Source organism: Miniopterus schreibersii, assembly GCF_964146895.1.
Source record: "Miniopterus schreibersii genome assembly, chromosome: 9".
Classification (NCBI taxonomy): Eukaryota; Metazoa; Chordata; class Mammalia; order Chiroptera; family Miniopteridae; genus Miniopterus; species Miniopterus schreibersii.
Window position 1 is genome coordinate 57,375,593 of NC_138118.1, and position 27,642 is coordinate 57,403,234.

The window sequence follows — 27,642 nt, forward strand, 5'->3', positions numbered from 1 at the left end:
TTGTCTTATATCTGAAATGGGGGGAGAAAGATTAAAATCGTTTTAAGTTGGGGCGAGAAGGCCCCTCCCCTGGCTTTCCGCAGGGCCTGTGTAGCAAGCACGTGAGCTTCGGGCTGTGAATAAGCCGTTGGTTTTTGTTCTAACTGGACTCCTCTCAGTGGCCATAGCTAAGTAGTCTTTCTCAGTGTTTTAAGGTCTTCGCTAATAAATTGCTCACTTTGGATCTTAAGAAGTAATTGCTTTGGTTTGGAGACTTCCCTTGGTGTTTCCTCCCCAACGGAAGGGATTTTGCAGCGTTCAGAATGGTCCTGAGTTGAATTTATGAACTTGGAAGTAGGGTTTTAGAATCCTAAAGGGGAACTGTATATAGACAGAATAAGAATAAAATTTAAATTACTTGGAAAATGCCCTGTAGAGCCAAGATTGCCATTTTTATGAAGACTGTAGGACAGGATAGTTACTGCTGTCTGGTTCCCGGGGCCCTAAAGAATGTTAGCATCTCTGAGTGAATCCGTCTTCCTTACTAAAAACAAACCCAGAGCGCTCAGCTTGGAGGGGAGGGCAGTGGGGAGAGACTGAATTAGAGGCCTGGCTTGTTCCCTCCGGCTTCACCTTCCCCGTGGATTTCTCTCCTGGTCGTCTCCACACACACTCCAAGAGGAACAGTGTTCTAGCACCATCCTGCCCTGTTCTCCCCACGCCGGGACCTAAAAACACAGGCCACACCTAGACACAAATCCTTCCCTTTGTTCCCTAGCAAATTGGAGTCGCACTAGAATTTCAAAGGACCTTATTAATATACTCAAGTAAGAGCAAAATGAGAGTGAATAAAACAAATGAGGAATCAGAGAGAACACAGTCAGTGCTAGGGCTGACCACGCTGGCCAGGGCTGCTGAGGAAACAGCTTCCTTCCCGAGGGAAAGCCTGGTGCCGCCTGTCCTAGGCCTCCCCCGAGTGTCTGCCTCCCGGCCTGGGGCAATTTCCCCTTTGTCCTTGCGTGTAACTTTCCTATTAATAAGGATATGGTCTCTTAGACATGATTCCTTCACTTCTAAAACTGAGAAAGGGATTCTAACCGCTCACTGAGATCCCCACCTACATCCCTGGTAGGATTCTGAGTGAGTGATAGGACTTTGTGGGTGATCCAAGGTCAAGTGAGACCTCCCCCAAAGCAGGTCGCTTTGATCCTGAGGGCTTTTAGCCCTCACGTTCATTTATATTTGAGAACTTAGTAAGCAATATCCTAAAAACTTACAGTCTGCACTTGGGACTTTGGGTTAAGAATTTTCTTCCCCAATATCTAATGAATGAATTTAAAAAGTACTCCCATGTAGAGAAATTCTTTCACCAGGAGCAACCAGACAACAGGTGGGCATAGTCTAAAAAGCAAGTGGCAACCGAGAAAAGAAATCAAACATTCTGGATCAGCACAGCGTGGCAATGCTCTGGTGCCACCATCACCCCTTAGAAGTAACTAGAGAGTCACTCAATTCCAAGAAATTTCATTAATGCTCCCAGATTTGGGGATGCAAATTGAGCAGTATCCTGTTCTTTACTCTGTTCTGAAGATTAAGATAGGAAATGGACAGAGAGAGAGAGAGAGAGAGAGAGAGAGAAGGGTTACAGAGGAGAAATAAGGAAAACAGAAACTGAAGAGTAGCCTGACTTTGATAGAAACACAGGTTCCTGAGCTACAAACTAGATTTAGGGGGGCAGATCTACAATCCAAAGACATCCCCTTTATAGAAATGGGAAACACCTCCAATTAGCTAGAGTGAACCCTGACAGTGGAAAATGGCAAAAACCTCAGAAGAGAGTGTAGAGCCCCACAGTATAACAAAATCTGGCATAGTCTCATTTGAGTTCTATGCCTTCGTCAAATGCTGAGAGCAACCAAGTGAACAGGACATAAAATATCACAAAACTCGTTTCTCATAAAAAAAAAATCTCAAGGACAGTGGTAAGGTGATCAAGATGAAAATAGACAATATAACAACTATATGCAAATACTGCATGGCTAACAAAATAAATAATGAAATTGAGGAGTATATGATAGCATGTAGAAAATAATCTACCCTAGAAGAAAACATAACTCAGGGAACAGATGAAAACTTCCCCACTAGTGCTTTGAGCTAGAGAACCACCAAATGAGAAATAGATTCAGTGAAACAAGTCTCCAAGTTAAGATATCAGGAACAGATGAAAAGGTAGTTTTCTTTTTGTTTGTTTGTTTATTTTGTTAATTCTCGATCAGAGATACTTTTTGCATTGATCTTTAGAGAGAGTAGAAGGGGGAGAGAGAAAGAGAGAGAAACATCCATGTGAGAGAGACATATGGAATGATTGCCTCCTACACGGGCCTGATCGGGAGCGGGGATCGAACCTACAACCCAAATACATGCCCTTGACCTGGAATTGACCTGAAACCCTTTGGTGCAAGGGACGACTCTAACTACTGACCAGTAACCACTGACCAGGGCAAAAAGGTAGATTTCTTCAAGGAAATAAATTGAAGGGTAAGTAACTTGAACATGAGACAAGGCTTTCAGGCTTTCTCTTTATTCTGGAAGTATCTATTTGTTTATTTCTGCTAATGGTAAACACCAAGGATGTTTTCCTTGCACCCTCTAAGTATACTTATTGTATTGGGCTCTGGTAGCTGCCTCCTTCCTCTGTCCTCTAGACTAGGGGGTGCTGTTATCTGAAGGAGGTGGGGTTTCACTCTTTCCCCTAGTAAACTTCTCAGTCCCTTCCATCTTCTGCTTACCCAAAAGGGCCAGAAAGACTGTAAGAAAGATTGCTAGTTAGTAATGCAAATGCTCAATCTAAACCTTGGCGATGGATCCAGATCAGGTGATGTACTAACATGAAGCTAATGAGGCCATGGGGGCAGATTTGGAAAGCAATGGAAAGGTCAAGAAAAGTGAAGGTCTGAATGATGCCAAAATGCATGTGAGAGAGGAAAGAAGATGCTAGTTTGAGAACAGAATATTGTGATTTAACAGTTCATGGTTAGAGCCATGTGGGGTGATAGCAAAATCCAACTTTAGATCATGGAAATAGTTTGCTCAAAGTCAGGTGAAGAACCTACATTTTTCTGTATGGTGGAATTTCAGTTGATTTTTATTTTTTATGTATATTTATTTCTTATATTGAACATGTACCACTTTTATAACTACTTAAATATAGTAAGTCTGTTTTAAGTTGGGGGGGCAGGTTAACAGATGACAAGAAGGGGAATATCAGGACTTAGTGGAAAGAAGCGAAGCTGTGGTCTTTACATTCACGGGAACATTTTTGTCTGCAGTATAAGAAACCAAGGTTATTCACATAAGAGAAATGTAACTGTCTCACTTGAGCAAGACAAGAGGAGAAATGCAGTGGACTCAGGAATGAGGGAATCGCCACCAGTTCCCTTTGCTTCTGTTTTTCCTTTTTTTTTGCCTGTCAACTTCATTCTCTCCTACTAGCTTCTTCCTCAGGGCCTCCTTCTTGGCCCCTGGCAGCGCCCAAGCCCACATCCCTTCAGCTTTCCAAGCGAAGAGAATGAAGCCCCCACTACCCTTCGACCCTCAAGTTCCAATTTCTAAGCCGTGGGGGGAGGATCCTGATTGGTCTGACTTGGTTATACTCCCTCTCCCTGGAGCATTGGGTCTGGTCTGGGATTAGCCCAATTTGATTCAGGAGCAAAGCCTTAGGTGCCTGGCTGGGATCAGGGAGTTTGAGGAGGAGAGGGCAGTGACCTGTCCTACTATGTGTTCAGAGCTGAGGGAGCAGTTCTGCAAAGGAAGGATGGGTTCTGTTTCCCAGGAGAAGGGAGAGGTGCTGGTGGCCGAGTAAATATCATGGATGCAAATCCATACTCTGCCATATTAGCAAGCGAGCTTGAATGCGCTGACTTTTGTGAGGTCAGTTTCTTTATCAATCAAGTGGGGATAATAATAACCACCTTTCCGGATTGTGAAGATTGGCTATACTTGTTTACAAGCCAGCGTTTATGTTTATAACTTGCTCAGTAAGGATTTCATATAACCCGAGGGTGAGGGTCAGCTTATATTACCCATTAGGCCGAGTTTCTGCTGTGGCTGCTCAGAAAGGGTGAGCATTTCTCTCATTGGTCATTTCAGAGGTGCTCCTTTTCCAAGTTCACACGAAGATACCCCGTGTCTTCAACTAGTGCTAGCAGCAGCCATGTCTTCAACTTTCTCTAATGTATTTAAATATATAAAAGTTTGCCCAGCCAGCATAGCTCAGTGGTTGCCCATCGACCTAGGATCCAGGAGATCGAGGTTCGACTCCCGGTCAGGGCACATGCTGGGGTTGCTGGCTCGATCCCGAGCGGGGCGCCTGCAGGAGGCAGCCGATCAATGACTCTCTCATTATTGATGTTTCTATCTCTCTCCCTCTCCTATCCTCTCTCTGAAATCAATAAAAACGCATTTTAAAAAAATAAAAATAAGTATATAAAAGTTAAGTAAAAGCCATGTTGATATCACATACATGCTGATATGATGCGATAAGAAGAGAGTGTCACCTCTGCAGTGTTCTTTCCTAAAACCCATATTCACTCCAACCATGAGAAATACATCAGACAAACCCAAATTGAGGAACATTCTATAAAATATTTGACCTGTACTCCTCAAAACTGTCAAGTTCATGAAAAACAGGGAAAGGCTGAGAAACTGTTACCGACCAGAAGAGATATGGTGGTTAAATGCAATGTGGTTTCCTGGATCTTGGCACAGAAAAAGAACATTAGTGTAATAATTGATGAACTCTTAATAAAATCTGGAGTTTAGTTAGAAGTGATATATCAGTGTTGGGTTTTTAGTTTTGATAAGTGTATTATGATAATGTAAGATGCTAGTGATGGGGGAACTGGGCGAGGGGTATACAGGAACTCTCTGTATAATCTTTGCAGTTTTTCTGTAAATCTGAAATTGCTCCAAAATTAAAACTTAAGCTAACAAAACAAGCTGTGGGGAGCAAGGAGAATTTGGAGAATGGTGGCTTAGTCATGTGCCTTTTGTTTCCCTGCTCCTGCCTCCTGGGGTGAGCCTGAAGGCAGCTTTCCCACCGCAGCTGAGCAGTAGAGTCTTTCCCATTGACCTTGCCTTTTCCTCCACTCAGCTTTCCCCTTGGGAACTTCAAGGATGCTTTTGGATAGAAGGAAGGAACATTCAATAAGACTTAATTTGAAAAACTGTTGTAAGTTTTTTTCCAGCCAAATCAAATCTGTTTCCAATCAAACAATTTGAAATTAAATAGAAAAGTATGACTTTTTCCATAGAGCCTGTGAACTCTGTTCCCCCAAAACAGAGTGAGTTTCTTCATTGTTACTGTACCACAGGACAACTGGGGTATTCATTTCACACCCTACTTACTTTACAGAGATGTTGGAGTCATAAAACGAACCACTGAAATGCTTTTTCACAATCTCATATTTTTTATTCTAGAACTTCTGAATATAAGTTATATTCTAGTTGTGTGGGGTTTGTTTGTTTTTTCACAAAACAAGAAGAATGTAAATCCTCATTTGAAGAAAGTTTTTAAAGCTTTGTGGCAAAACAAGATGGAGAATTTATATTTTTTAATATTTAAAGGACTAGTTAACCAGCTATATCTTGGCAAAACCATGCTGAATAACAGAATTACTCAAAGAGGCTTTTAAAGTATGGTGTTTTAATTATACAGTGATATTGCGATTTTTTTCTTATTGTTTTTTAGAAGTCATTTTGTAGAACTGACTTGGGTGATCAAAGTTAGATGGTGCCATTTCCTATTTTTCCAAGTAGCAGGGGAAATAAAGATTTAAATAGCACCAATGGGAAAAGTTTCTAGATTATTGAAAATAATGAAGTAAAATGCTGGGGTATGGGTGACTATGCTATGAAACAGGAATGACTAAATGAAATGCACTTTTATATATATTGAGCAATAAGTAGGCTTTGTATTTAAATTTTTTTACTTAATATTTTTTCTTGTAGAATGTGCATTAAAGAAAAATTGTCAACTATGCATAGAAGATAGAAAAGTAAGTTAACTTTCTTATGAGGAAATTACCTTGGGAATGTTATAAAGTCGCATAATTAAGAGCTGCAGCCTAAAAGATATGCTAAACTTTGTTCTATACAATTTCTATAATATGAATGACTAATAGAAGTTATTAAGATGTATTTCTACATTTCAAACCATTCTCCAAGGATCTAGAAATAAATAAGAAGTAATTTAGTGTAAACATGTACTTCCTTCTAGATGCTTCAAAAACAGCAATTTTTTGCATGAAAAAATTGTACTGACTTTGGGAAGAATTTTTTTCTATCAAGGAAAAATAAGCCCTTTGAGATACAGTGAAAAATTTCTTGCTACTCTATCCCCTAAAGACTAGGAAGGATGACACACTGTTCCCTAACCACAATGTAGCTAACGTCCCCTTTCCTGATGATCACATGTCTGACACCTTTATTCTTCACTTCAGATTTGGAAAAAAGCAGAAATGCCGTAAGTAATGAGGTAAATGATGTTACAGAGAGCTTGGCAGCAACCCTCTCAAAATCATTCTACTCTAACAAGTATTGGAGAACTGAAAAATAACACCAGAGACAGTTAGAAAGGGCACACTAGCAATTGCTATCTGTCATAGTGATCTGGAGGTACCGCCCTGTGCCCCTGCTTATGTTCATCTAGGCCATTCCTCTGCTTTAATGAGGCCCTGGGCTCAGGGCTCTTGGACTTCTTTCTCTACTCAGTTCCTGCCATAATATTATGTGCTTTTCATCCTTGGCGATGGCCCAGACACACTCTGTCCTGCCGTGTCTGGACTTCCTCAGCTCTGTGCATTAGGAGGTCATTCCCATGGCCACACCCTGAGTCTGCGTGATCTACAAGGGCTCTTGCATTTTCATTCCCGTGCACTAGACATACTTTTTGGCCTCAACAAGACAAAGCCAGCTGGCCAGCATGGTTCAGTGGTTGAGCGTTGACCTATGAACAAGGAGATCACGGTTTGAATCCCAGTCAGGGCACATGCCCAGGTTGCAGGCTCAGTCCCCAGTAGCAGGCAGCCGATCGATGATTCTCTCTCATCATTGATGTTTCTATGTCTCTCTCCTTCTCCCTTCCTCTCTCTGAAATCAATAAAAACACACACAAAAAAACAAGGCCATCCTCTAGTCCTTTAATCTCATTTTTCCTTCAGTTTATGGCCCCCTCCTATGGACTCCCTTCCTTCCTGTGAATTCTCATGGCTGTTCACTTGAATGCACACTTTTCTTTCTTTGTTACAATGAAAATTTTCAAACATGAAAACAGTATAACTTTATACCTCCCCCCAAAAAATTCCAACTTGACCAATCTTATTTCGTGTATACCCTCTCCTTCAAAATGGATTGTTCTGAAGCAAATAATGGTACAAATACTGCGAAAAATACTGAGTAAGTGTTGTTGTGCACATGGAAATTTTAGAGTAGTGGACATTGAAAGGATCAAAACAGCATTTACTAGTTATTTATGGGCAAATGTGAGATACAGCAGAGGTTACACAGATACAGAGAGAACTGTTTTTGTGTTTGGCAGGTACAATATGTACACTACAAAAAACAAATCTCTAAATGGAAGAATATAATAATTTCAAAGGGAGTAGAACAGATATAAATGTAACAGAAGTTTATAAATGAAAGTATTCACTTCTAGTTGGTATGCCTAGATTCGATTTCTTTCAGAGAATAAGCAGAATTTGGTCTGAGCCTTGAGGATTAGGTGAAATCTGCACAGGAAAGAGTAGGCCTTGGACACACAAGCCACGGCAGAAAGAGAGAACAGGTATCCACGTGGCAGGAGTGAACATCTGGTGTGGTGGATGTTTGTGGAATTACTTGGAAGGTAAATTTCTCTCCAATTGTGATGGGGTTGGAATGCCAGACTATGGAGTCTGTGTTTTAACAATAGGGATTCAACTGAGTTATTTTGAGCTAAAAGGTGACATGACAAAAGTGCTAATTTATGATAATGAATAAAGCATCCGGAGGGGCTGGAGGAACAGAAGCCCAGGAAGTCTAGGATTGTGCCAGCTGAAAGGTAAAAATGGAAGAACTGACAGAACTTCATGAACTGCAGAGAGAGAGAAAGTAAGAACAGGAGCCAAAACCCACTGGGCTTGCTCCTCTCTGACAGGTTCAAGGTTTTTCTGGCAATTTCATCTCCCTAAAAACCCTGCTAGATGGAAAACAGAACAAAACAACCTGCTAGATGGCATGGACTTGATTCCTAGGAACTCCAAGAACTAATAACCAAAGCCAGAAGTCTCTGGGTTGCAATCCTTGAACCTAGACCTTGACTTTGCAGCTCCAGTCTTTACACAGCAGTCCTAAAGGACAGGACCCATTCAGCCTAACTGGCTTCAATCTCAGACTTGTCTAAATGACTTCATTTGACCTTTGGTCTTGCTTTGCAAGAAACAAAAACTGGCCTGTGAATACCTCCTGCTCTCAGGCTGTGTCTAAGGGGTGGTTCCTTCCATTGAGGTGAGTCATTACCTCTGCTGGTCTCAGGATGTACAGCTAGAAGTGACTGGGAGAGGTCTGGGAATCAGTCTTGGAGAGCTGATTACCAGCACAGAACCACACTGATTAGGTTAGAACTCCAGGTCCCCTATTTATTAAGTGTGTGGCCTTATGTGAGTCATTTCACTCCTCTGTGCCTTGTTGTCCTCATCTATAAAGTCGACATAATGGTACCTAGCTCACAGGGTTGTCAGGAGGATGAAGTAGTACATAAAAGGGACTTAGAATGACGCCTGTCACATGGTAAGCACAACATATGCAACAGCCATCTTTCCCACTCTGTCCTCACTTTTTCAACTTATCCAGGTTCTAGTCTTATCTCCCACAATGGTTTCCACCTCTGTACCTTGCTTTTGCTTACTTGGGCAAGGGACTTAGAATTCCCTTTTCCTATTTCCACACGATTATCTGACCACCGGTGAGCAGGAAGAGGGAGGGGGTGAGGCTAGGTTGATTGACATCACCACTGGGCCCACATATTACAGAGGAAAAGGGTGCTGCTGACAAGAGGAATGGGAAAGATAGTTGGAGAGTAAAACCCTGTCTTCAGAAGTCATTATTACTACCTCATGGAGTAACATCTCAGGCTTAGTTCCCTAAACACAGCCTGAGAAAAAGATTCAGGTACATGTCATTTCTTCAGTGACTGCTCTTTAGCAAAAATCTATGAAAGAGTAAGGGACTCAGGACAAGTAAGGGACAAGAGCCAAGCGAAGATACGCTCTCAGCTAAAGTCTCCACTTGGCCTGAACCATGGACTGCCCTGGGGCGAAAACAAATCACGTAGCAGAGTTGTCCCTGTCCTCAGGCAAAGATGCCCACTGTTTGGAACCCTACATATTAGTCAGTTACTGGCGGAGTTGGGGTGGGAAAGTTAACTCACAGGCAAGGTCGTCCCTACCCACTGAGGACAACTCAAGAAGGGCAGCTTGAGCCACTTGCAGCCACCACTCATTGCAGCTGGAATTGAGTGCATGAGCCTGGTAAGGGAAATCTGGGCAGACCACCGACAGTATCATGATGATGATGATGATGATGATGGCTGTAATTTATTGAATACTTATTGAACTAGTGCTGAAAGCTCACTAGAATTGTGATTATTATAATTGGACACTGCTTTTATTTTTTTTGTTTCCAAATACAGTGTTTTTGGTGCAGTGGAGAAAACACTTGCAAAAAGTTTTGTTTTTCATATTTGGGGTGTCAATTAAGTTCGGCATTTTGGTTAAGCTGTAACGGTGAGTTGTCCGTATTTGAATTTTTGCGTACTTTTAAAAATTAACTTGCAAGTACTAGTGATTTGCTACAGTTGAAGGATTATAAATTATTATATTTGGTTTATTAAAATAATAGCAAGGAGAGAAATGGGGGACATCTGTAATACTTTCAATAATAAAATTAAAAAAATAATAATAATAGCAAGTTTGTTCATCGGTGTTTCCCCTAATATGGGCTGATACTAGATTTTCCAGCCTTTGTTGGGTCAACTAGGTCAACATTCATTCTGATCGGTGGGTGCCTTACTGTACCAGTTGTTAAATACTTTAAATTTCATCTCTATTCTAGTGTACAATAACCATAACCCAGAGACGGGTGGATTATATTCTTATGTTGTTTTAGGAACTCCATGAATTTTTTATAAACTAGTCCTGGGGTGAGGACACATTGAGTCCAGTAGCATAACTATAACTTCTATTTCCCCAGCTAATGTATTTTTTCCTGAGAATTGCCATTCAGAACAATGACTCCCTAGGACTGAACATATCTCAATCATCAAAGAATCTTTAAATTATATCTATCATGTTATATTTTGGTTTTGTTATATGGTAACTACCAAGGCAGGGAGATGTATTAGAACATTTTAAGAAGTTTTCAAAGAGAGTTAAAACAGAAGACTTCCTGGGAACCCTGACGATCTAGAGCAACCAGCTGTCTGTCTTTTTCTTAACTGAAATGAAAAAACATAAATTTTGCCCTCAAGTCCCTGTTTTCTGTAGGTACTATTAGGTATATTAAAATCATAATTGTTTGTAGCAAAGAGTTTATAAACAAGTAACACTTCATATATTTAGTATGATGGGTAACCCTAGTCTCCTACTTCGTGTTCTGCCCTTACAGTTACACATAGCATGCGGGAAGGGTGGGGGGAGATTGCAAGTGCTAGAAATATGTTTTCCCAGCAAACACTTGTTGTCTCTTTGATAAGGAACTGCTGAATCCCCAAAAACAAAGCATCCCCTGATATCTACATACAAACCTGAAGGCAACTTGGATAAAATAAAGGAAAAAATAGCCAGTGGCCTAATAGTTTACCAATTTGGAGATAATGTTACCTCCTTTTAGCAACCCAAATTATTTTAAGATGGTAGTGACCGCTGTGCTAATGGTGATTTGATTGGAGTATGCAATGTATGCTATTGTAGCTTCAGAAACGACTGAATCTGTACTTAAGAATCAGACTGTGTGGTACTAGAAAAGATGAAAACATGAGACATTATTCGTCTTCTGTTAACTTAAAATATATTTCTTTTTATAATTTCAGTTGACATGTTCGGATTCCTGATGCTTCTGCTCATCGCAATAATAATTATAGCATTCATTTGGCATTGCTGCATCTTTCATTATTACCTGCAGGAGTATGTTCATTGTGTCCTTAGTAAGAATGTACTTTGGGATAATATCATTGAAGAAAATGCTAAGCTAGTTATCAGAAATTTTCTACCTTTTCAATGTAATAAAAATAATATATCCATATGATAAGGGAAAAAGTTCAAAAAGTACAGAATATTATAAAATGAAACATTTAACTTTCCCACCCTCTACTCCACCTCTGATACCTACTCACCAGAAGTAATTTTTTTAGTATGATTTTATTTGTAGTTCTTCTTTCAGTTACCTCAATATATTTGAACAATATGGTTATATCTCCTTTTCATGATTTATTAATTTTAGATGTTATCTTTTGACCCCTTATCATGAAAGCTGAAAAACTTATCTTGCACTATCTATATTTTTTGTTATTTTGCTGTTATCATTTTATTTTTGAATAGTAATTATTAGCTTTTAAGATTAGTAATATTTCTTCTGTTGGTTATCTTTTTTACTTTGAGTATAAAATATATTTCTTTTTATAATCTCAGTTGCTGTGTTTAGATTCCTGATGCTTCTGCTCATTGCAATAGTAATTATAGCATTCATAATGTCTGTTTCCATATTGCTCCCATTATTTAAGATAAGAAAATTTGGAACCCTATACATCTTTCTATTTATCATCTCCTCCTCTATCTTCTAAACTCTGTAAACTTTCTCACTCATTTGACCTTTTCAAGTATATATTTACGTTCTATTCTGTAACTATGTTTATACCATGAAATGCTTACTCTATAGTTTGAATCTAAAATTTTTAAGTGAATAAAAAGAATAGAACATATTATGATTGTATAAATATTGTTTGTAAAGAACCAAAATGGAAATAGGAAATGTAATTCTGTCGCTAACCCAGAATGCTTGACAGAGAAGTAACTAGTGTCCGGATCAAATTGATTCTCTTTGCTTACTCTCCATTTCTCATCATATGCTTCACTTCGGCTTGTTTCATGTTTACATTGTGCTTTTTCTGTACAGCCTTTGCATTTCCTAGAGTTTTCAATTACCTTCATTATTTCTTGTTAAGAAAGACACATGTATCTTTATTCCCATCACTGTGATTATTCATCTTACTATTTGGTAAATATATATTCACTTTCTTCTTATAGACATTCTTCTAAAAGTCCTGACTCCCTGTTCTAGTTTATAAAACTTAGTTTATTTTCAGTGCTCTACTGAGTTAGAAGAGTTTTTTGGGTCTTACATCTTCCTCTTTTTAGAATTGATTTTTTTCCCTTTTACTAGAGTACATCCTCAAGTAATTTTTTCAAAAGGGGTTCACAGAAGTATGGAAAGTATTCCCATAGTCCACACATGTCAAGAGATTTGTCTTTCTCCATTATCTGTCAGCCCAGCATGGCATTATTTTTCTTTCTTCAGATTGTGCACCTTTTCCAAAAGGACCCATCAATAAGACAGGTGCATGCTAAAAAGCCCTCCTATAAGTAAAATGTGCCTATAAAAAGGTAAGGGTTGGCCACATATCCTACTTGCTTACCTAAGACCTCTACTTTGTATAGGATTTTTGTATTTTTCTGGCTTTGAGCCTTTATCTCCTTGTTTATTAACATACAAATATAAAAGACAGGGTATGTTGGAATAAGATCACTTCTTATTCTTTACCCTCCGGAACGTAAATATATTCAGAAGGAAGAACCAATAGTATACATTGCATGTGTGGTTTAAGAGGTTGTGGCAAACATGTTGTTTTTTTCTTTTATACGTTTTCTTCCCCAAATCCTGGTGTCTAATACGTGTTATCACTTTTTTGTATGATGCTTATGAATAAAGTGGCAAATGATACCCGCGAGAGAACAGGGTCCTGAGCAAACATCCATCACTGAAGCCTCTTCTACCTGCAGTTTAAAAGGAAACCCCACAGTGCAATATACAGACATGACATAGATTGTACACCTGAAACCTGCATAATTTTGTTAACCAATGTCACCCCGATACATGTAATAGAAATAAATAAGTAAGTAAAACTAGGGGGCAAAAAGGAAATCCCTGAAGCCTTTCTGCAAATATGGCCCAACAACTGTACTCGATTCTGGTTTCGCTCTGCCATCCACCCCCCATCTCTTCTTCAGTTTCCTCTAGAGATCTCCTAAGCCTCGTTAATTCAATGAGCACTGTATTCTGTTAGAGGAATTTGTCTTACTAAGGATTTATTTCACTTCATGATCCACAGATCTTGGTTGGGCTCCAGAAACATCCACCTTTCATTTAAAAAAATGCCCTTGAATGACGAACTGATTACTACATTGGATCTAACATTCTTGTTACTCAGCAGATATGATTTAAAAGTTAAAGCACTTTTGAAAGTTTCAAATGTTAGAGAATATAAATGTTTAACTGCTCATCTACTCAGTTCCTGCTTGATTCTCGTCTGTTTCAGCAAATACGTATCGAGTGTGTATTATGCCCTCGGCTGTGTTGTCACTAGAGATATAATTGTAAACAAGAAAGGCCAAATTCTTACTTTCGTGGAGTTTACACCCTACTAAGGGGACACAGACAAGAAACAAGCAATTGTTCATTTTATTATTAACTTATTGATATTTTAATGATAGTCCATTAATTTTAATTGTGTTGTTCTCACTCAAACACTTTAATTCTCCTGCTGGATAAATAAAAGGAGAGCTTTATTAGAGGGTTGGTAATTTAAAAATTGCATAACTTTAGTCTTCTAATGAAATAAACTAATTCTAATTATAACCTTAACTATTCTGAAAATAAACCTTACTAATTCTAAATTTACCATCGTTTTGAACAGCCCCCGATTCTGTATTGCTGGAAGACCATACACCTTTCCTACTCAAGGTAGGAATACTGACAAGTGTTTTAACTTATTTCATGAGATGCCTAGACTTTTGGTAACTCACAGCTGGAGTCTTTCCCTTACTATTCCAGGCATCAAAATTAAGTATGAGTAGAAAAAATGACAGCAGATTTCATTGTTCTCCTTTCTAAAGACACATTCTTGTAGCTTCAATAGTCTAGGATGGGTAAAACCACGATATTGACAGAGAAGAGTTAAAATTTCCAACCCAAACTGGATATTAATAGCCTTCCCAGTTCCCCCAACTCCTACTCCAGGAAAGCAACTCAACAAAAGATGACCTTTGCCTGAAGGAATCCTTGTGAACTTTTCCCAGATTAATTCACTTCCTCTTACCTAGTTGGCTGATCCTCTATTCACCCTTCTCAACTGGATTCTTGAATCTCTCCCTTAGCTACAAGGCACTCTCTTACCCGGGACCCAAATCTTGGCTTCCTTTAGCTCATCACTCCTGGCTCCTGGCAGACACTCCCCTGCCCAGGCCTGGACCCTGAAACCCCAGCTGAAGTCAGAACCAGGGCCCCACTTTTCACCTGGGCAGTTGGACCACAAACATTTTTAGATCAAATATGACTGAGAAAAGGGTACTGCAAGGTCCTTTATAATTACATTAAAAATAACTTCGGGGGAACATCCAGATTATTGTGCTGCTCTGGGCCTTCGGGACAGAACAGTAAATCTGAATGAGAGGCAGGGTAAACCTCACAGGGGCAAGGGAAATGTCCAGCACATACACACTCCACTGCCAGCTCCTAGGTCTTGTTATGTAGAAATTGCCTGGGCGGTAACAGGGTGCTGAACTGTGTCAAAAGCTATTTGAGGAGGGGCCTGGAGTGCTTCCTAGGGTTGAAGCCAGAGCCCAGGGCCGCAGAGCATGCTGCAGGGTGTTCTCCCTCTGCGTTAAATTCCACAGCAGACTGCGCTGGAGAAATGCTCTGAAAAGAGCACAAGATTGAGTATTTATTATTTGAGGTAGAAACAATGATAACAATTATGTATTCACTGATTGAGGCAATTAGTTACACTAACTTCATCATAGGGAATAAAATGTAATAAAATTCCCAAGGCAAGATGCTTTTGCGCCCAGAAGAATACTCTCCAAGCCCAAGGGGGAAATGCCTGTATTAAAGGACTGAGTTAAGGAAACAGGATTCTTCAAAAGGAACTGAGAAAAAGATGGAAAAGTGGGAGACGGGGGCTATCTACATCAAGAAAGGAAGGTCTGCATATGGTTGGGGAGAGATTCACGAGTGTCCTTTGGACTTACAAATTGGGAGGTTCCTGGTAACCTGTCTTATGAGTGTTTATTCAAGACAGAATAAGCAGACTTTTGACTTACGGAGTAGAAAACTATGGAACCTGAAAAATGTTATACACAGTGTGGGGTTTGACCACGATGCTCCTCGCCCACAGTGTCAGCTTCCAGGAGTGGGGGTAATATCACCCCTCTTGGTCCTTGGTACTTGGGCCAAACTTCTCTAGAATTGAATTCAGAAGATGAATTGCTGGGTTAGGGAGTCACTGAGCATCCACGGTTTTCTCTCGCTGGAGACTAGTCTTGTGGCCACCACATAAGGTTTGACCTTTTCTTATTTGTCAAATTTATACCCAAGCCTGGCCAGCGTAGCTCAGTGCTTGAGCATTGACCTTTGATCCAGGAGGTCTCGGTTCAATTCCCGGTCAAGGCACATGCTCGGGTTGAGGGCTCGATCCCCAGACGGGGGGTGCAGGAGGCAGCTCATCGATGACTATCATCATTGATGTTTCTACCTCTCCCTCTCCCTTCCTCTCTCTGAAATCAATAAAGACATTAAAAAAAAAAATTATACCCAAGTTGGTAATACGTGAAGTCACTTGAGCTCTAAATATTAAAATAACAGTAACATTAAAACCTCAGAATAGAACTCATATGATTATTTATAAATATTTTGTGTTTAGCACTTTAAAATATTAGGTGAGTCATCATTAACTTTTCTTAGAAAGAATTTGAAAAGGTAAATTGATTTTCTCTTCTCACAGTATATGATGAATAGATAACTGAAAAGACATCTTCCAGAGAGAGAAGGAAGTCTCTATACTGGTAAGGTTTCAAATTATATCGCATGAATTTTCTGCCTTTTCCTCCCTCCAATTAAACAAACTTTTAAAAATGTAACCAGAATTATTAAGAAAGTAAATGGAAATCAAATCTGTAAGATGTGAATGGGTTTCCAATGCCTGAAAAACATGTAATAGAAGGAAGCAGAAGATGAAGATTACAGCTCCTCGCTCAGGCTGCCTTAGTGGAATTCTGGGCTTAATTTACTGAGTATTGTGTCATACTGGACAACTAACTTAACCTGTCTGTGCCTTCATTTATTCAACTGTTAATATTATCTAACGATAGTGACTGAATCATTGGGTAGCTCTGAGGATAAAGTGAGATTTTACAGGTAAAATATTTAGAATAGCCATAGACTCTTAGCACTTGAGGTCATATAAAGGTCACCCTGCCCAACCCCTCATAAGTAAAAGAACTAATGTAACAGAGCAATGGTAATAAAAATTTACGTAAGTGCAGTCTTCTAATGAAATAAGTCCAATTATAACCTTAACTATCCTGAAAATAAGCCTAACAGATTCTACATTTACCATCATTTTGAACAGAGCTCGAGTGTGTACGGCTAGAAGACCGTGCAAGGACCCTCTTATGAAGATTTTCGTCGTGATGGGTGAACAGCTAGGAGCCACCACTTGGATTAAAACAGTTACTAATTTGGCTTCGTGTGTGTATGTGCGTGTGCTCACATGCGCTTGATTTACAGCAGGTAAACACGAGGCACACTTTTCCTGCCACCGCCCACATCCCCCGGAAAGAAAGGGAGCCCCTGGCTAAAGGCGTGCGCCGTAGGCCTGTGCTCCTGGAGAGTCAGTGCAGGTGAACAGGGAGGGAGGGAAGGAGAAGGCAGTCACCTCCCAGAAACCTGCGGGCACCCTCCAGGCTAGAGTGATCCCCAGGGGGAGAGAATACATAGCAGTTTAAAAGATCAGTGACGCTAGGGCGACCGTATATCACCCAGACTGGCACCATTTTGAGAGCGAAAGGGGTGGTATGAATCTTTATGGTGTGAGAACAGGTGTAAGTAAACCAGGACTATGTTGGGCAAACGAGTGTGTAGTCAGGCTGGTGAACAACCACTGTCATAGGGGAAATGTGCCCATTTAATGTTGTTGCGGGGATCGGTTATATGCAAACTTTTTAGAAGGCAATCTGATATCTATTACTATTTTATTTTTGGGGGACTCTTTGACTTGGTAATTCTGTTATTAGAGGTTTTCTTTCCTTTACAGAAACACTTCACGAGTCATCACAATTATGTGTATTAGTTGAACCATATGACATTTCTGTGTTTTTCCAGTTATGACATACTATAAGGGGCAATTTCATATGCTTGAAACTAATAAAATGATCAGGAGTTGATCTAGGTTTTATGGGGCCTGAAGCATATGGAATTTTGGAGCCTTCTCTAAATTTTTTTTTTTTTAATTTTCCTTTTGTTATTTTACAAGAAATATTTGACTCTGATAACACATATTTTCAGGGCCTTGAAAGGGCTAGGGCAAATGAGGGCTCCTAAGCTTAAGCTACATGACACACACACATATTCTAAGAAATGTTTTAGAAATATTACATCCTTGACTAGACTTGAATGAGAATGGGACTGTTAAATACTACATTTGGGGATGTAAGTTAGTAAAAGAATTTTAAAAATCAGTTTGCTAACATAAATCAAGAGCTTTAACTTTTTTTCACACTTTATGCCAACAATATCACTTTGGGGAATTTATCCTGTAAAAATAAGATGAATAGTTTTATTTTTTAACATTTAGCTCTGTGATCCATTAGAATTAGTCATGGTATAGTGTGTGAGATTCAGCTACAAATTTTTCTTCTTCCAAATGCCTATTCAGTAGCCCCAGTACAATTTATTTTAAAAGCCCATCTTTATGCCAGTTATATGAAATGGAATCTTTTTCACAGATTAAATTTCCATACACATTTGAGTATATTTTTTTATGTTCTAGTCACTGTCATTGGTTTGTCTGGTTTATCATTCCCTAACACCATAACTGTTTAACTATGGAGAATATATAAATTATATTAGTATCTGGAAATAATGTCAAATCATTACTTTTTTTGTTTCCATTTTTCAAAAATTTTATGTTCAAGCAGAATAAAGATAAGCTGTTAATTCTAACTTGTGCCAATGCTGGAAATTACAGAAAATGAAACATTCGGCCTCCAAAAAACATAATCATTCTAGAACCTCAAAGTTCTGCATGGAAAGTAATTTATGCATTTACAATGATTTCCTCTTGGTTTGCTTCAACTTGGTTTTCCCCTCCCTCCCCTTTCCCTTCCCTCTCTCTTTCTTCCTCTTTCCTTCTTTCTTCCTTTCTCTCTTTTCTCTTTCCCTCCTTCCCTCCTATTTTCCTTTTTCAGAAGCAGGCTTACCAAAGAATTTGATGAAATTAGAGAATCTTAAAAACTTCATGTCCTCTCATGCTGCCCTGTTGTCCAACTTTTGCACAAGAACATTTCGTTTTGAATCAAAATGCGAACGCAGCGGGGAGGGAAATGTTACTGCAGAAGAGCGTTCATTATACAGTTGACTAGAATAATCATATAAAGACTTTGAATGCCAAGGACACATTTTTTAATGCTTTTTGACTAGATATTCTGTTAAAAATAAAACAGTGAAACATCTAAAAAATGAGACCTGAGTCCAATCCAAAACTGAATTCAATAAGGCAATATTTTGAAATCTTAGTATAAGGCATTAAAACATACTGGCATAAATTATAGAACTAGTTATAGATTTTTTTTCATATCTAACTAGTAAACTTAAAGAAAATGTAATGAACTGTATTGAGAGAAAAGGAATTGGTCTTGGATTGTAAGGAAGCAGGACCGTGAGAAGAGAGAAAGAGCTGGAAGGCCTGGGGTTGGGGGAAGCTTCCGCTTGGGCGATGGGAGTGGAGTGAGAGGAGTTTTGAAGACAGCGGCTCCCTGAAATTGGGTTCCCTGGGGACAGAGATTTGCCTGCAGGCGTTTCCTGGGGAATGCTTTTAGGAATAACACACCTGAGGGAGAAAGAGAAGCAGACTTGGGCAGAGGGAATAGTTGAACTGTGCTAAGGCCCAACAGAGCCCTCAGTCAATCCTCCAGGGAGCTCTGGGAATTGGATGTCTTCCCTCACTGAGGCAAAGGGGCCCAACCTCCATATCAAAAACCATCATTAGATACGGGATGCTGTCCAAAAAAAGGCTTAACTATGAGTGAGGTGGCTCCCTTTGTTTGAGGGCAATTCCCAAAGGGATCCTGGAAGCTGGAGGAACCAGCACCCTGTTCCTGGGGAGGTCCAGGCAGCACACCACAGCAAGCACAACAGTAGCTGCCGTTGATTTAGGGGAATATCGAGAATGGTGATGCTGGGAAGATAGGATTGAAACGTTCTACTCTCATAAGAGCACACGCCTCCCTCACCACTTTAGCGTTTTCTTCATAGCCTAAGTGAATATTTAAATTTCTTTCAGTTATATCTTTCCACGGGTATCTGATTTTTTTTTTAATTGACCCAATGCAGGCCTTTTGCCACATGTGACCAACTTTATTTTTAGGTTAAATAAATGTTGGAATGGAATTCATTGTGATGGTGAGCGAGAGGGGGGAAGATATGTAAACAGAAGATGGTAGATTTACTAGAAAAAGAAGGTAATAAAAAAATGGGGTGTCTTGAAGTAGAAAAAGCAGATCTAATGGAACATATAGTGGGGGAGTAGAAGGTTGTGGCCAGAAATTATAATTTCTTTCTAGAACACTAAGAGATGGAATAATTTATATCAAGGAGTAGCAAACTTTTTCTGTAAAGGGCCAGATAGTAAATATTTTAGGCTTTTCAGGCCTTATGATCTACTCAACTTTGTTGTCGTTGTGCAAAATCTGCCAGAGATAATACTTAAACAAATATATATGACTGTGTTTCAGTAAAATTTTACTTTTACTGAAGGCAGCGGGCCAGATTTGGTCTGTGAGCCATAGTTTGTGAATCCCTGGTTTAGACGATGAAAAAGACCACTGAACCAGGGTTTGCCTAACTTGTTACACTGAGCTGTCACAGTTGTTTTTTGTTTTGTTTTTTAAGTGTTTTTTATTGATTTCAGAGAGAGGAAGGGAGAGGGAGAGAGAGTTGAAACATCAATGATGAGAATCATTGATCAGCTGTCTCCCGCACGCCCCCTGCTGGGGATCGAGCCCGCAACCCGGGCATGTGCCCTGACCCAGAATCAGACCTCGGTCTCCTGGTTCATGGGCCCACATTGAACCACTGAGCCACACTGGGTGTAACGATTGTTTTTAAAGAGGCCAAATAAAAGAGCCAAAAGAAGATAAAAAGGAAAAGCTGGAAGAAAGTAGCCATTATGTGACTTCTAACCCCACCACTTTTGTCACATTGTTGATCATGTAAGCATAGCCTTTCAGTTCATGATTTACTTTTCCACGCTTCACATTTATAATATTACTTCAGAAATACTCAGGTTGTTTTTAGATAGAAGCAACGATTAATCCAACCAACGCCACATATGCCACCCTGATAGATCTAAATGGGTTTTGACAAGCACACCATTAGAAGTAGCTAATCTCAGGATACAAAATATAGCAGTAGCCTAAAAGGAATAGATCCGACTTCTGAAATACATGAGGGACGGGGAAAGGAGTCTTTCCACTTAATTTGTGAGGTTCTTGACAAATCTGTTACCCTCTATACTTCATTTTGCAGCTGTTCAACAAAAACACACTTGATACGTTTCTAGAGTTTTGAAATCTACATAATAAATTGAACTCACTTGAAAAGATGTTCAGTGCCCTTTTTAGATATTTCCCACATCCAAGTTCCTGCTCAGCCAAATCCACAAACATGGATGTTATTAAAGAAAGCCTTCAATGTGCTATAGTTGAGAAGAGATGACCCTACCCATTATAACTGTAGAGCCAATAGAAATTTACTCCAGAATTTAATTTACTCTTATAATTTGGGTTTCAAAATAATTAAAAAGGGAGAATTAAGAGAAGCCTTTATGTCTCTTAGCTATCTTTTTGGTAAACACATGCTGTTGAATTATATATTGAGCATTCCAGAGCCTAATGAGTAAATTGTGAGTGAAAATTGTGGGAAAAGACTTCGCCTGCTGTTCCATTCTGGTAGAGGAGAGTGACAGGGAAAAGGCTGAGGTGAGGGGAAGAATGACAACAGCTTTGTTAACCCGACCCTGCAGATTAGATGGTCATTGCCCGAAATGCCAGCTTCTGGTTGGCTCTAAGAAAATGCCCTTTTCTCATTTCACTCACCAGCGTTTCTCCCTCCATTTAAATGGTAATTACCCATTTATAATGCGTTGCAAGTGTGTCTAGTTTTACTCAGAATCCTCTGGGAGCTCCAGAAACTAGTACTTTCATAATGAAGTGGAATTATTTCTTTTGTGGAGTTATTTCTTTGCTTGGGAAGATTTTTTTTCTACTCTCACCTGCACTTCCCCCTCTCCCCCCCAAACCAATAGGATTCTTCCAATCAAATAATGAGCATTGGCAAAATTGAATAATGATATTGCAGTCATGTAACTTTAAATAATATCTGTATTTTAAGTAACTTTTAATTACCTTGGTAATTGTGCATGCATATTAATTTGGTATTAGTATTGTTTTCTCCTAAATAAATCAGACTTATTTCCTGTAAAGTCACCATCCCCCTCAATTTTTTGTTTTCAAAATTACATTTCTATATTATTTTAAAATCTAATGGTTAATTCTGATTCTGCACCTTTCCCTTTCCCCCTCTTTTCTTCATGCATGGCATTTAGTTCAAGGTTCAGTTGAGTATTCATATCAATACTGAGTGTTTACTTGTTTCTTTAGGTGTAGGATTTTATCATGACCTTCCAATGGCTTGAATGCAATCGAAGTGCCAGGCAAAACCTAATATCTCATGAAATTAATAACCACACGTACTAAGTATGGATCCCTCCACACACATTCCTGACCTAGTATTTACATAATCAATCACTTAATATCAATAACTTCTATCTTTCTGATATCAAGATTATTTTTATGTAAAACATCAAACTCATGGGAGAACAAGCATTTTTTTTGCCAAGTTATTTATAATAAGTAGGATTGAGTAGTCAATATAAAAAGACAGAACTTGATAAACTACAATGCAGGGATAACATTTTTTCTATAAGTTAAGCAAGATTTCTGTCAAAAGGGTGTCTAAATGAAATAAAACCACATAATGAAACCCTGTGTGTAATAATAAAATAAGAACAACAGTAAGAATAATGAATAATAAGAAGAAGGCAGTAACGCTTCTCAATGGGCTTCTAAAATGTGACAAGAGCTTTTTTTGGAGGGTGGGGAGTTCTGCGGTCAGATTTAAAAGCCTCCTCTGGGATTTACTAGATGGGAGATCTAAGGTCAGTTGCTTAACACCCGTGAGCTTTGCTTTCCTCATGTATATAGGAATAATAATAACCACTTTGCAAGGAAGCTTAGAAACAATGTAACAAAAGCTCCTGGAATAGAATATATAATCAATAAATGACAGCTCCTGGGCAGATGAAAGAGCCAGACAAGATAACCACCATGAGGTAGAGAGAGTCCAACCCCTGAACCAGCAAGATCCTAGGTTCTAATCTCTACCCACCACTTTTTAGCTGCTTAATACTAAGCAAAGCTATTTGAATACTATCTCCCTACGTAAAAGGGAAATAATGCAATAAAAGCTGTATGAGAATTTAAATACTGTATGTAAAACACTTTTTATAGTACCTGGCGCATAGTTGGTACTCAAGAAATGATTCTATTATTGCCTATGATGAGCCTGTTATGTCACCGTAGGCCTGTGGGCACTGTGCGAACATCAAGAGGAACCGTACAGGGAGCCCTAAGACACTTAAAATCCTTCCAGGAAGATAAGGCCTTGAGGTTAGTATATAAGTTCAGAAAGTGCAAAATATACTATAGTAAGTTCCACGGTAGGAGCCCCCAGCTACCTGAGAGTTGAGTTCAAGTCTAGAGAAGCACATTGACAGGGATCAGGCAGGCTCAATGGAGGCAATGGAAGCACATCAGCAGAGTTTACAGAGCTGCCAGGAAAGCAAGGGGCAGAGATTGGAACTGCCCGAGGGAATTTGGGGGAGAGGAAGCAGAATGAGCCATGAAAGCCACAAAGGTGGGAAAGCACAGAAAATACATGAGTGAAATAGTAAATAAGTTCTTCTGTTTATTTAAAGTATAAGGAATGGGGAAGTTGCAGGAATTAACACCTGATAGTTACTGGGCACTTATGTGCCTGGCACTGTTCTAAGGGCGTTACACATATTACTTCATTCACTTCTCACCACAACCCCATGAAATGCATTTTAGGATTAACTCCACTTTATAGGTCTGGAAACGGAGTCCTTCTAGTGCCTACAAGTGCAATACAAATTGGTGCCACTTCCCTTGAGCTGTAGCAGCGCGGTGCTGAGGCACAGCTTGGTAAGTGGTGTGTGGGCTACACTTCTTCCCCTGCGCACCCCTCACCTCTCAGCCTGATCCCACATTCAGGACCCCTCAGCCCACATTAGCATGTGCATCAGTCCTGCTTAATGTCACAAAGCTGGGCAATCTGGCTCCAGAGCCTGAGCTTTTAATCAAGACACTATGAGATGGGAAAGGCACCTGGTCCTTATTTGTGGGGAACTTTGAAATCCACACTTAGGAATCTGAGCTTTGTTTTAAAGTTACTGGGAGACATTGACTTTATTCTGAAGGAATGCAGGAGCACTTTTTAGCAGAGATGGGGAATAATAGAATCACATTTGTAAGAACACATGCCTTGATGGTGTTCCTGGGGGGACAGGGAGATGGGAGGGTCGATGGCTTAGAGGGAGATTCAGGCAGGGAGACAAAGTAGAAGGAGAGTGCCGGGCGTTCAAGTGGGAACAGTGGAAAGCCTCAATGAGGGCCCTGGCACTGGAAAAAGATGGAGGGGACAGGCTGGAATGACATTCAGATTAGAATTGGCAAGCCCTGGTGATCATTTAGAAGTAGAGAGTAAAATGTAGGAGCTGAAGGAGACCCCAAGGCTTCCAGCTTGAGTGATTGCAAGATAATGATGCTGATAATATAAAGAAGGGAAACTGGAGGAAGGGCAAAGAGGTTTTGGTGAGAAGGATTGAGTTTTCGTGTTAAATCTGTAGTCACAGCAAGGCATGCATGTAGAAACTTCAACTGACAGTTGGGATTGGGGGTCTGGGCCTGGGAAAATTTGAACTGGAGACGTAAATGAGGAAACAATCACCATGAAGCCATGGGTGTGGGTGAGAGTGATTGTGGATTGTGCTGAGAAAAGCAAGAAGAGCAAGAATGGGTCCTTCAGCACAGCCTTAACCTGGGTGTGGAAAGAAATTATGGAGCCTCGCCTCCAAGAAGATGGTGGAGTGACTCACGGAGGAGCTGGGCAGGACACGGCAGGGCTGAGATGTGGGATAAGGGCGGTCAGGAGCACCAAGTGCATGGCACAGGCAAACGTTGCTCCTGCACTTAGGCTATTTTGCAAACTGCAGTAACACTTTTAAAGTATTAGGATGTTTCAGGATACTAAGGAGCACTTTGCTAAATATTAGGTATCAGAGTAGCTGAAAACAGATTGTAGCATTCCAAAGTATCTTTTTTTTAAAAATTTATCTTTATTGTTGAGAGTATTACAGGTGTCCCATTCCCCTCCCCCCCCCAATTGACTCCCTCCACTCCGGTCCCACCCCCTCCCCAGGCCTTCACCCCATTATTGACTGTGTCCATGGGTTATGCATATATGCATATAACTTCTTTGGTTAATCTCTTCCCACCCTCCTTCCCTCTCTCCTCTGAAATATGATCGTCTGTTGCATGTGTCAATGTCTCTGGATCTATTTAGTTTGTCAGATTCTTTTGTTCATTAGCTTCTTCTTAAAGACCCTTCAGCTTTTCCTGTAGTGCTGGTCTGGTGGTGATGAGCTCCTTTAGCTTTTTCTTATTTGTGAAGCTCTTTATTTGACCTTCAGTTCTAAATGATAGCTTTGCTGGGTAGAGCAATGTTGGTTGTAGTTCCATGTTTTTCATCACTTTGAATATTTCTTGCCACTCCCTTCTGGTCTGCAAGGTTTCTGTTGAGAAATCAGCTGACAGTTGAATGGGTGCTCCCTTGTAGGTAACTAACTGCTTTTCTCTTGCTGCTTTTAAGATTCTCTCTTTGTCTTTAACCTTTGGCATTTTAATGATGACGTGTCTTGCTGTGGGCCTCTTTGGGTTCCTCTTGTTTGGGACCCTCTGTGCTTCCTGGACTTGTAATTCTATTTCTTTCCCCAGGTAGGGGAAGTTTTCTGTCATTATTTTTTCAAATAGGTTTTCAATTTCTTGGTCTCTCTCTTCCCCTCTGGCACCCCCAATAATACAAATATTGGGTCTCTTGAAGTTATTCCAGAGGTTCCTTCTACTATCTTCATATTTCTGGATTCTTTTATCTTTTTGGTCTTCTGGTTGGGTGTTTTTTGTTTCCTCATGTTCCAAATTGGTGATTTGATTCTCAGCGTTCTCTACTCTACTGTTGATTCCCTATAAATTATTCTTCATTTCAGTTCGTGTAGACTTCATTTCAAATTGGTACTTTATTATGTTATCGATTTTCTCAGTTATTTCCCTAATAGTGTGCTTAAACCTTCTTATGAACAAAATTCTGAACTCTGTATCTGTTAGCTTGCTTGGATCTATTTCATGTAGTTCTTCTTCTAGAGATTTCTTCTGTTCTTTCCTTTGTGACATGTTTCTTTGCCTCCACATTTTGGCTGCTTCCAGGTGTTTGTTTCTATGTATTAGGTAGAGCTGCTATGTCTCTTGGAATTTGTAGAGTGGCTTTGTGTAGTAGGTGTCCTGTAGGGCCCAGGGCCTCAGCCTCCCCAGTCACCTGAGCTGGACCTTCTGAGTGCTCCCCTGTGTGGGCTGTGTGCACTGTCCTGTTGTAGTTGAGCCTTGGTTGCTATTGGTATCACTGGGAGGAATTGGCCACGTGGCCAATCAGCTGTGAGGACCAACTGCAACTACAGCCAAAGAGCTGCTGTGCTGGAGACACCCCTATGGAGCAGGATTTACTTCAGTGGGGCTTTGGTTCACCAAGTGCGCCCCTTGAGTGTGTCACTCGTGGATGTGGTAGGGTTGTAACCCAGTGTGGTCAAGTCTGATCACCAGGTGCACTGTCTCTGGGGCCTCCCGGGAGGTGCAAAGTCAGCCTCTGCCAGTGCCTTGCCCAGGGCCACCCAGCATGGGCTACACAGCTAACCGTAGTTGGCTGCTCCTTGTGCTGGGCTTGGAGGTGCCCAGGAGAGGCCAAGCTATGAGCTAATGCAGCTGCCGCTAGTGCCAGGCGTGGGGCCACTTATCAAGCCGCATGGGGCAGCTGCTGCTTGTTTGAGAGATTTTAGGAAAGTCCTAAGCATGAGGCTGGAGAGGCCACTTGCACAGAAAAGCCCCTGGAAATGGCCTGGATGAGCTGCAGGTGGGGAGGGGCGGGGCCTCCGGGAATCACGGGGCGGGGCCAAAGGTGCGAGTCAGGTGCTGGCCATTCAAACATGGCGCCTGCCTGCCGGCTGTGTGCGGGGAGGACTCGCCACAGGAGCCATGGCCTCCGCCAGCCCTTCTGCCTGGGAGGAAGCCGCCCGCCGCCTCTCGCCCGGATCTCAGGCAGGTTAGTTCCTCCCCGAGTGTCCCGGGTCCTTTCAGGCTGCTCCCGGCGCTGGGCTCAGAGGGAGAGCGTCTGAGTGAGTCTGTGCCGGGCCCTTTAAGAAGAAAGCCTGGGGCTCCCGCAGCCTCCGCGACCCTCAGCGACAGTCCCCGCTGGTTTCACAGCCCAGAGTTGTGGGGACGTCTCTTCCCAGCCCTGGAGCCCTGGGCTGGGGCCTGCTATGGGGCTGGGACCCCTCGCTCCTCTGGGAAACCCCTACCACTGAGATTCCCTCCCGGGTTTCAACTGCGGCACCGGGTGTGGGCCCGGGGCCGAGTCTCCGTGATTCAGCCCCGACCCTCCCTCATCTCCGCCCCTCCTACCAGTCTCGGTGCTGCTTCAGTTCCCTGGTTATAGGGCTTCTGTTCAGTCGGATCTCAGGAGGCTCTGAGTGGTGGTGGTTCTGTATTTTAGTTGTGATTTTGATGTGGTCGCGGGAGGCGGCGGGTGCAGCTGTTACCTACGCCGCCACCTTGTTTCTCTCCCCCAAAGTGTCTTGAATTGCAGGAGGCACATTCTATCCTGTGACAGGGTCACGCACAATAAAGGTTTGACCTCGCAGGAGAGAGGTTGCCTAGAGCATCCTGTAGAGAAGGAATCTGAGCAATGCCCAGGCTCCCTGGGAAAGAGCACTGGGATCTATCAGCCATACCTACCCTCTGTGGGGGGAGTGGGGAGTACTGTGCCTAATGGGTCTGCCCTTCATTGGGTGCTTCCTATGGTATTGTCAAAACTCTAAAGTCTGTGATGATCAGA

General features: G+C 40.9%; 1 protein-coding gene across 1 annotated transcript in view; it reads left to right on the forward strand.

The window, feature by feature from the left end:
- Nucleotides 1-16,877, forward strand: part of LOC308561962 (claudin-12) — a 60,331-nt gene extending 43,454 nt beyond the window's left edge. Inside the window, exons 4-9 of the mRNA XM_081147681.1 lie at nucleotides 5,989-6,035; nucleotides 9,707-9,800; nucleotides 11,105-11,198; nucleotides 13,985-14,031; nucleotides 16,070-16,130; nucleotides 16,697-16,877. Coding sequence (XP_081003807.1) covers nucleotides 5,989-6,035; nucleotides 9,707-9,800; nucleotides 11,105-11,198; nucleotides 13,985-14,031; nucleotides 16,070-16,083 — 296 coding nt within the window. The 3' untranslated portion in view covers nucleotides 16,084-16,130; nucleotides 16,697-16,877. The remainder of the gene's footprint in view (nucleotides 1-5,988; nucleotides 6,036-9,706; nucleotides 9,801-11,104; nucleotides 11,199-13,984; nucleotides 14,032-16,069; nucleotides 16,131-16,696) is intronic.
- The last annotated feature ends 10,765 nt before the right edge of the window (nucleotides 16,878-27,642 follow it).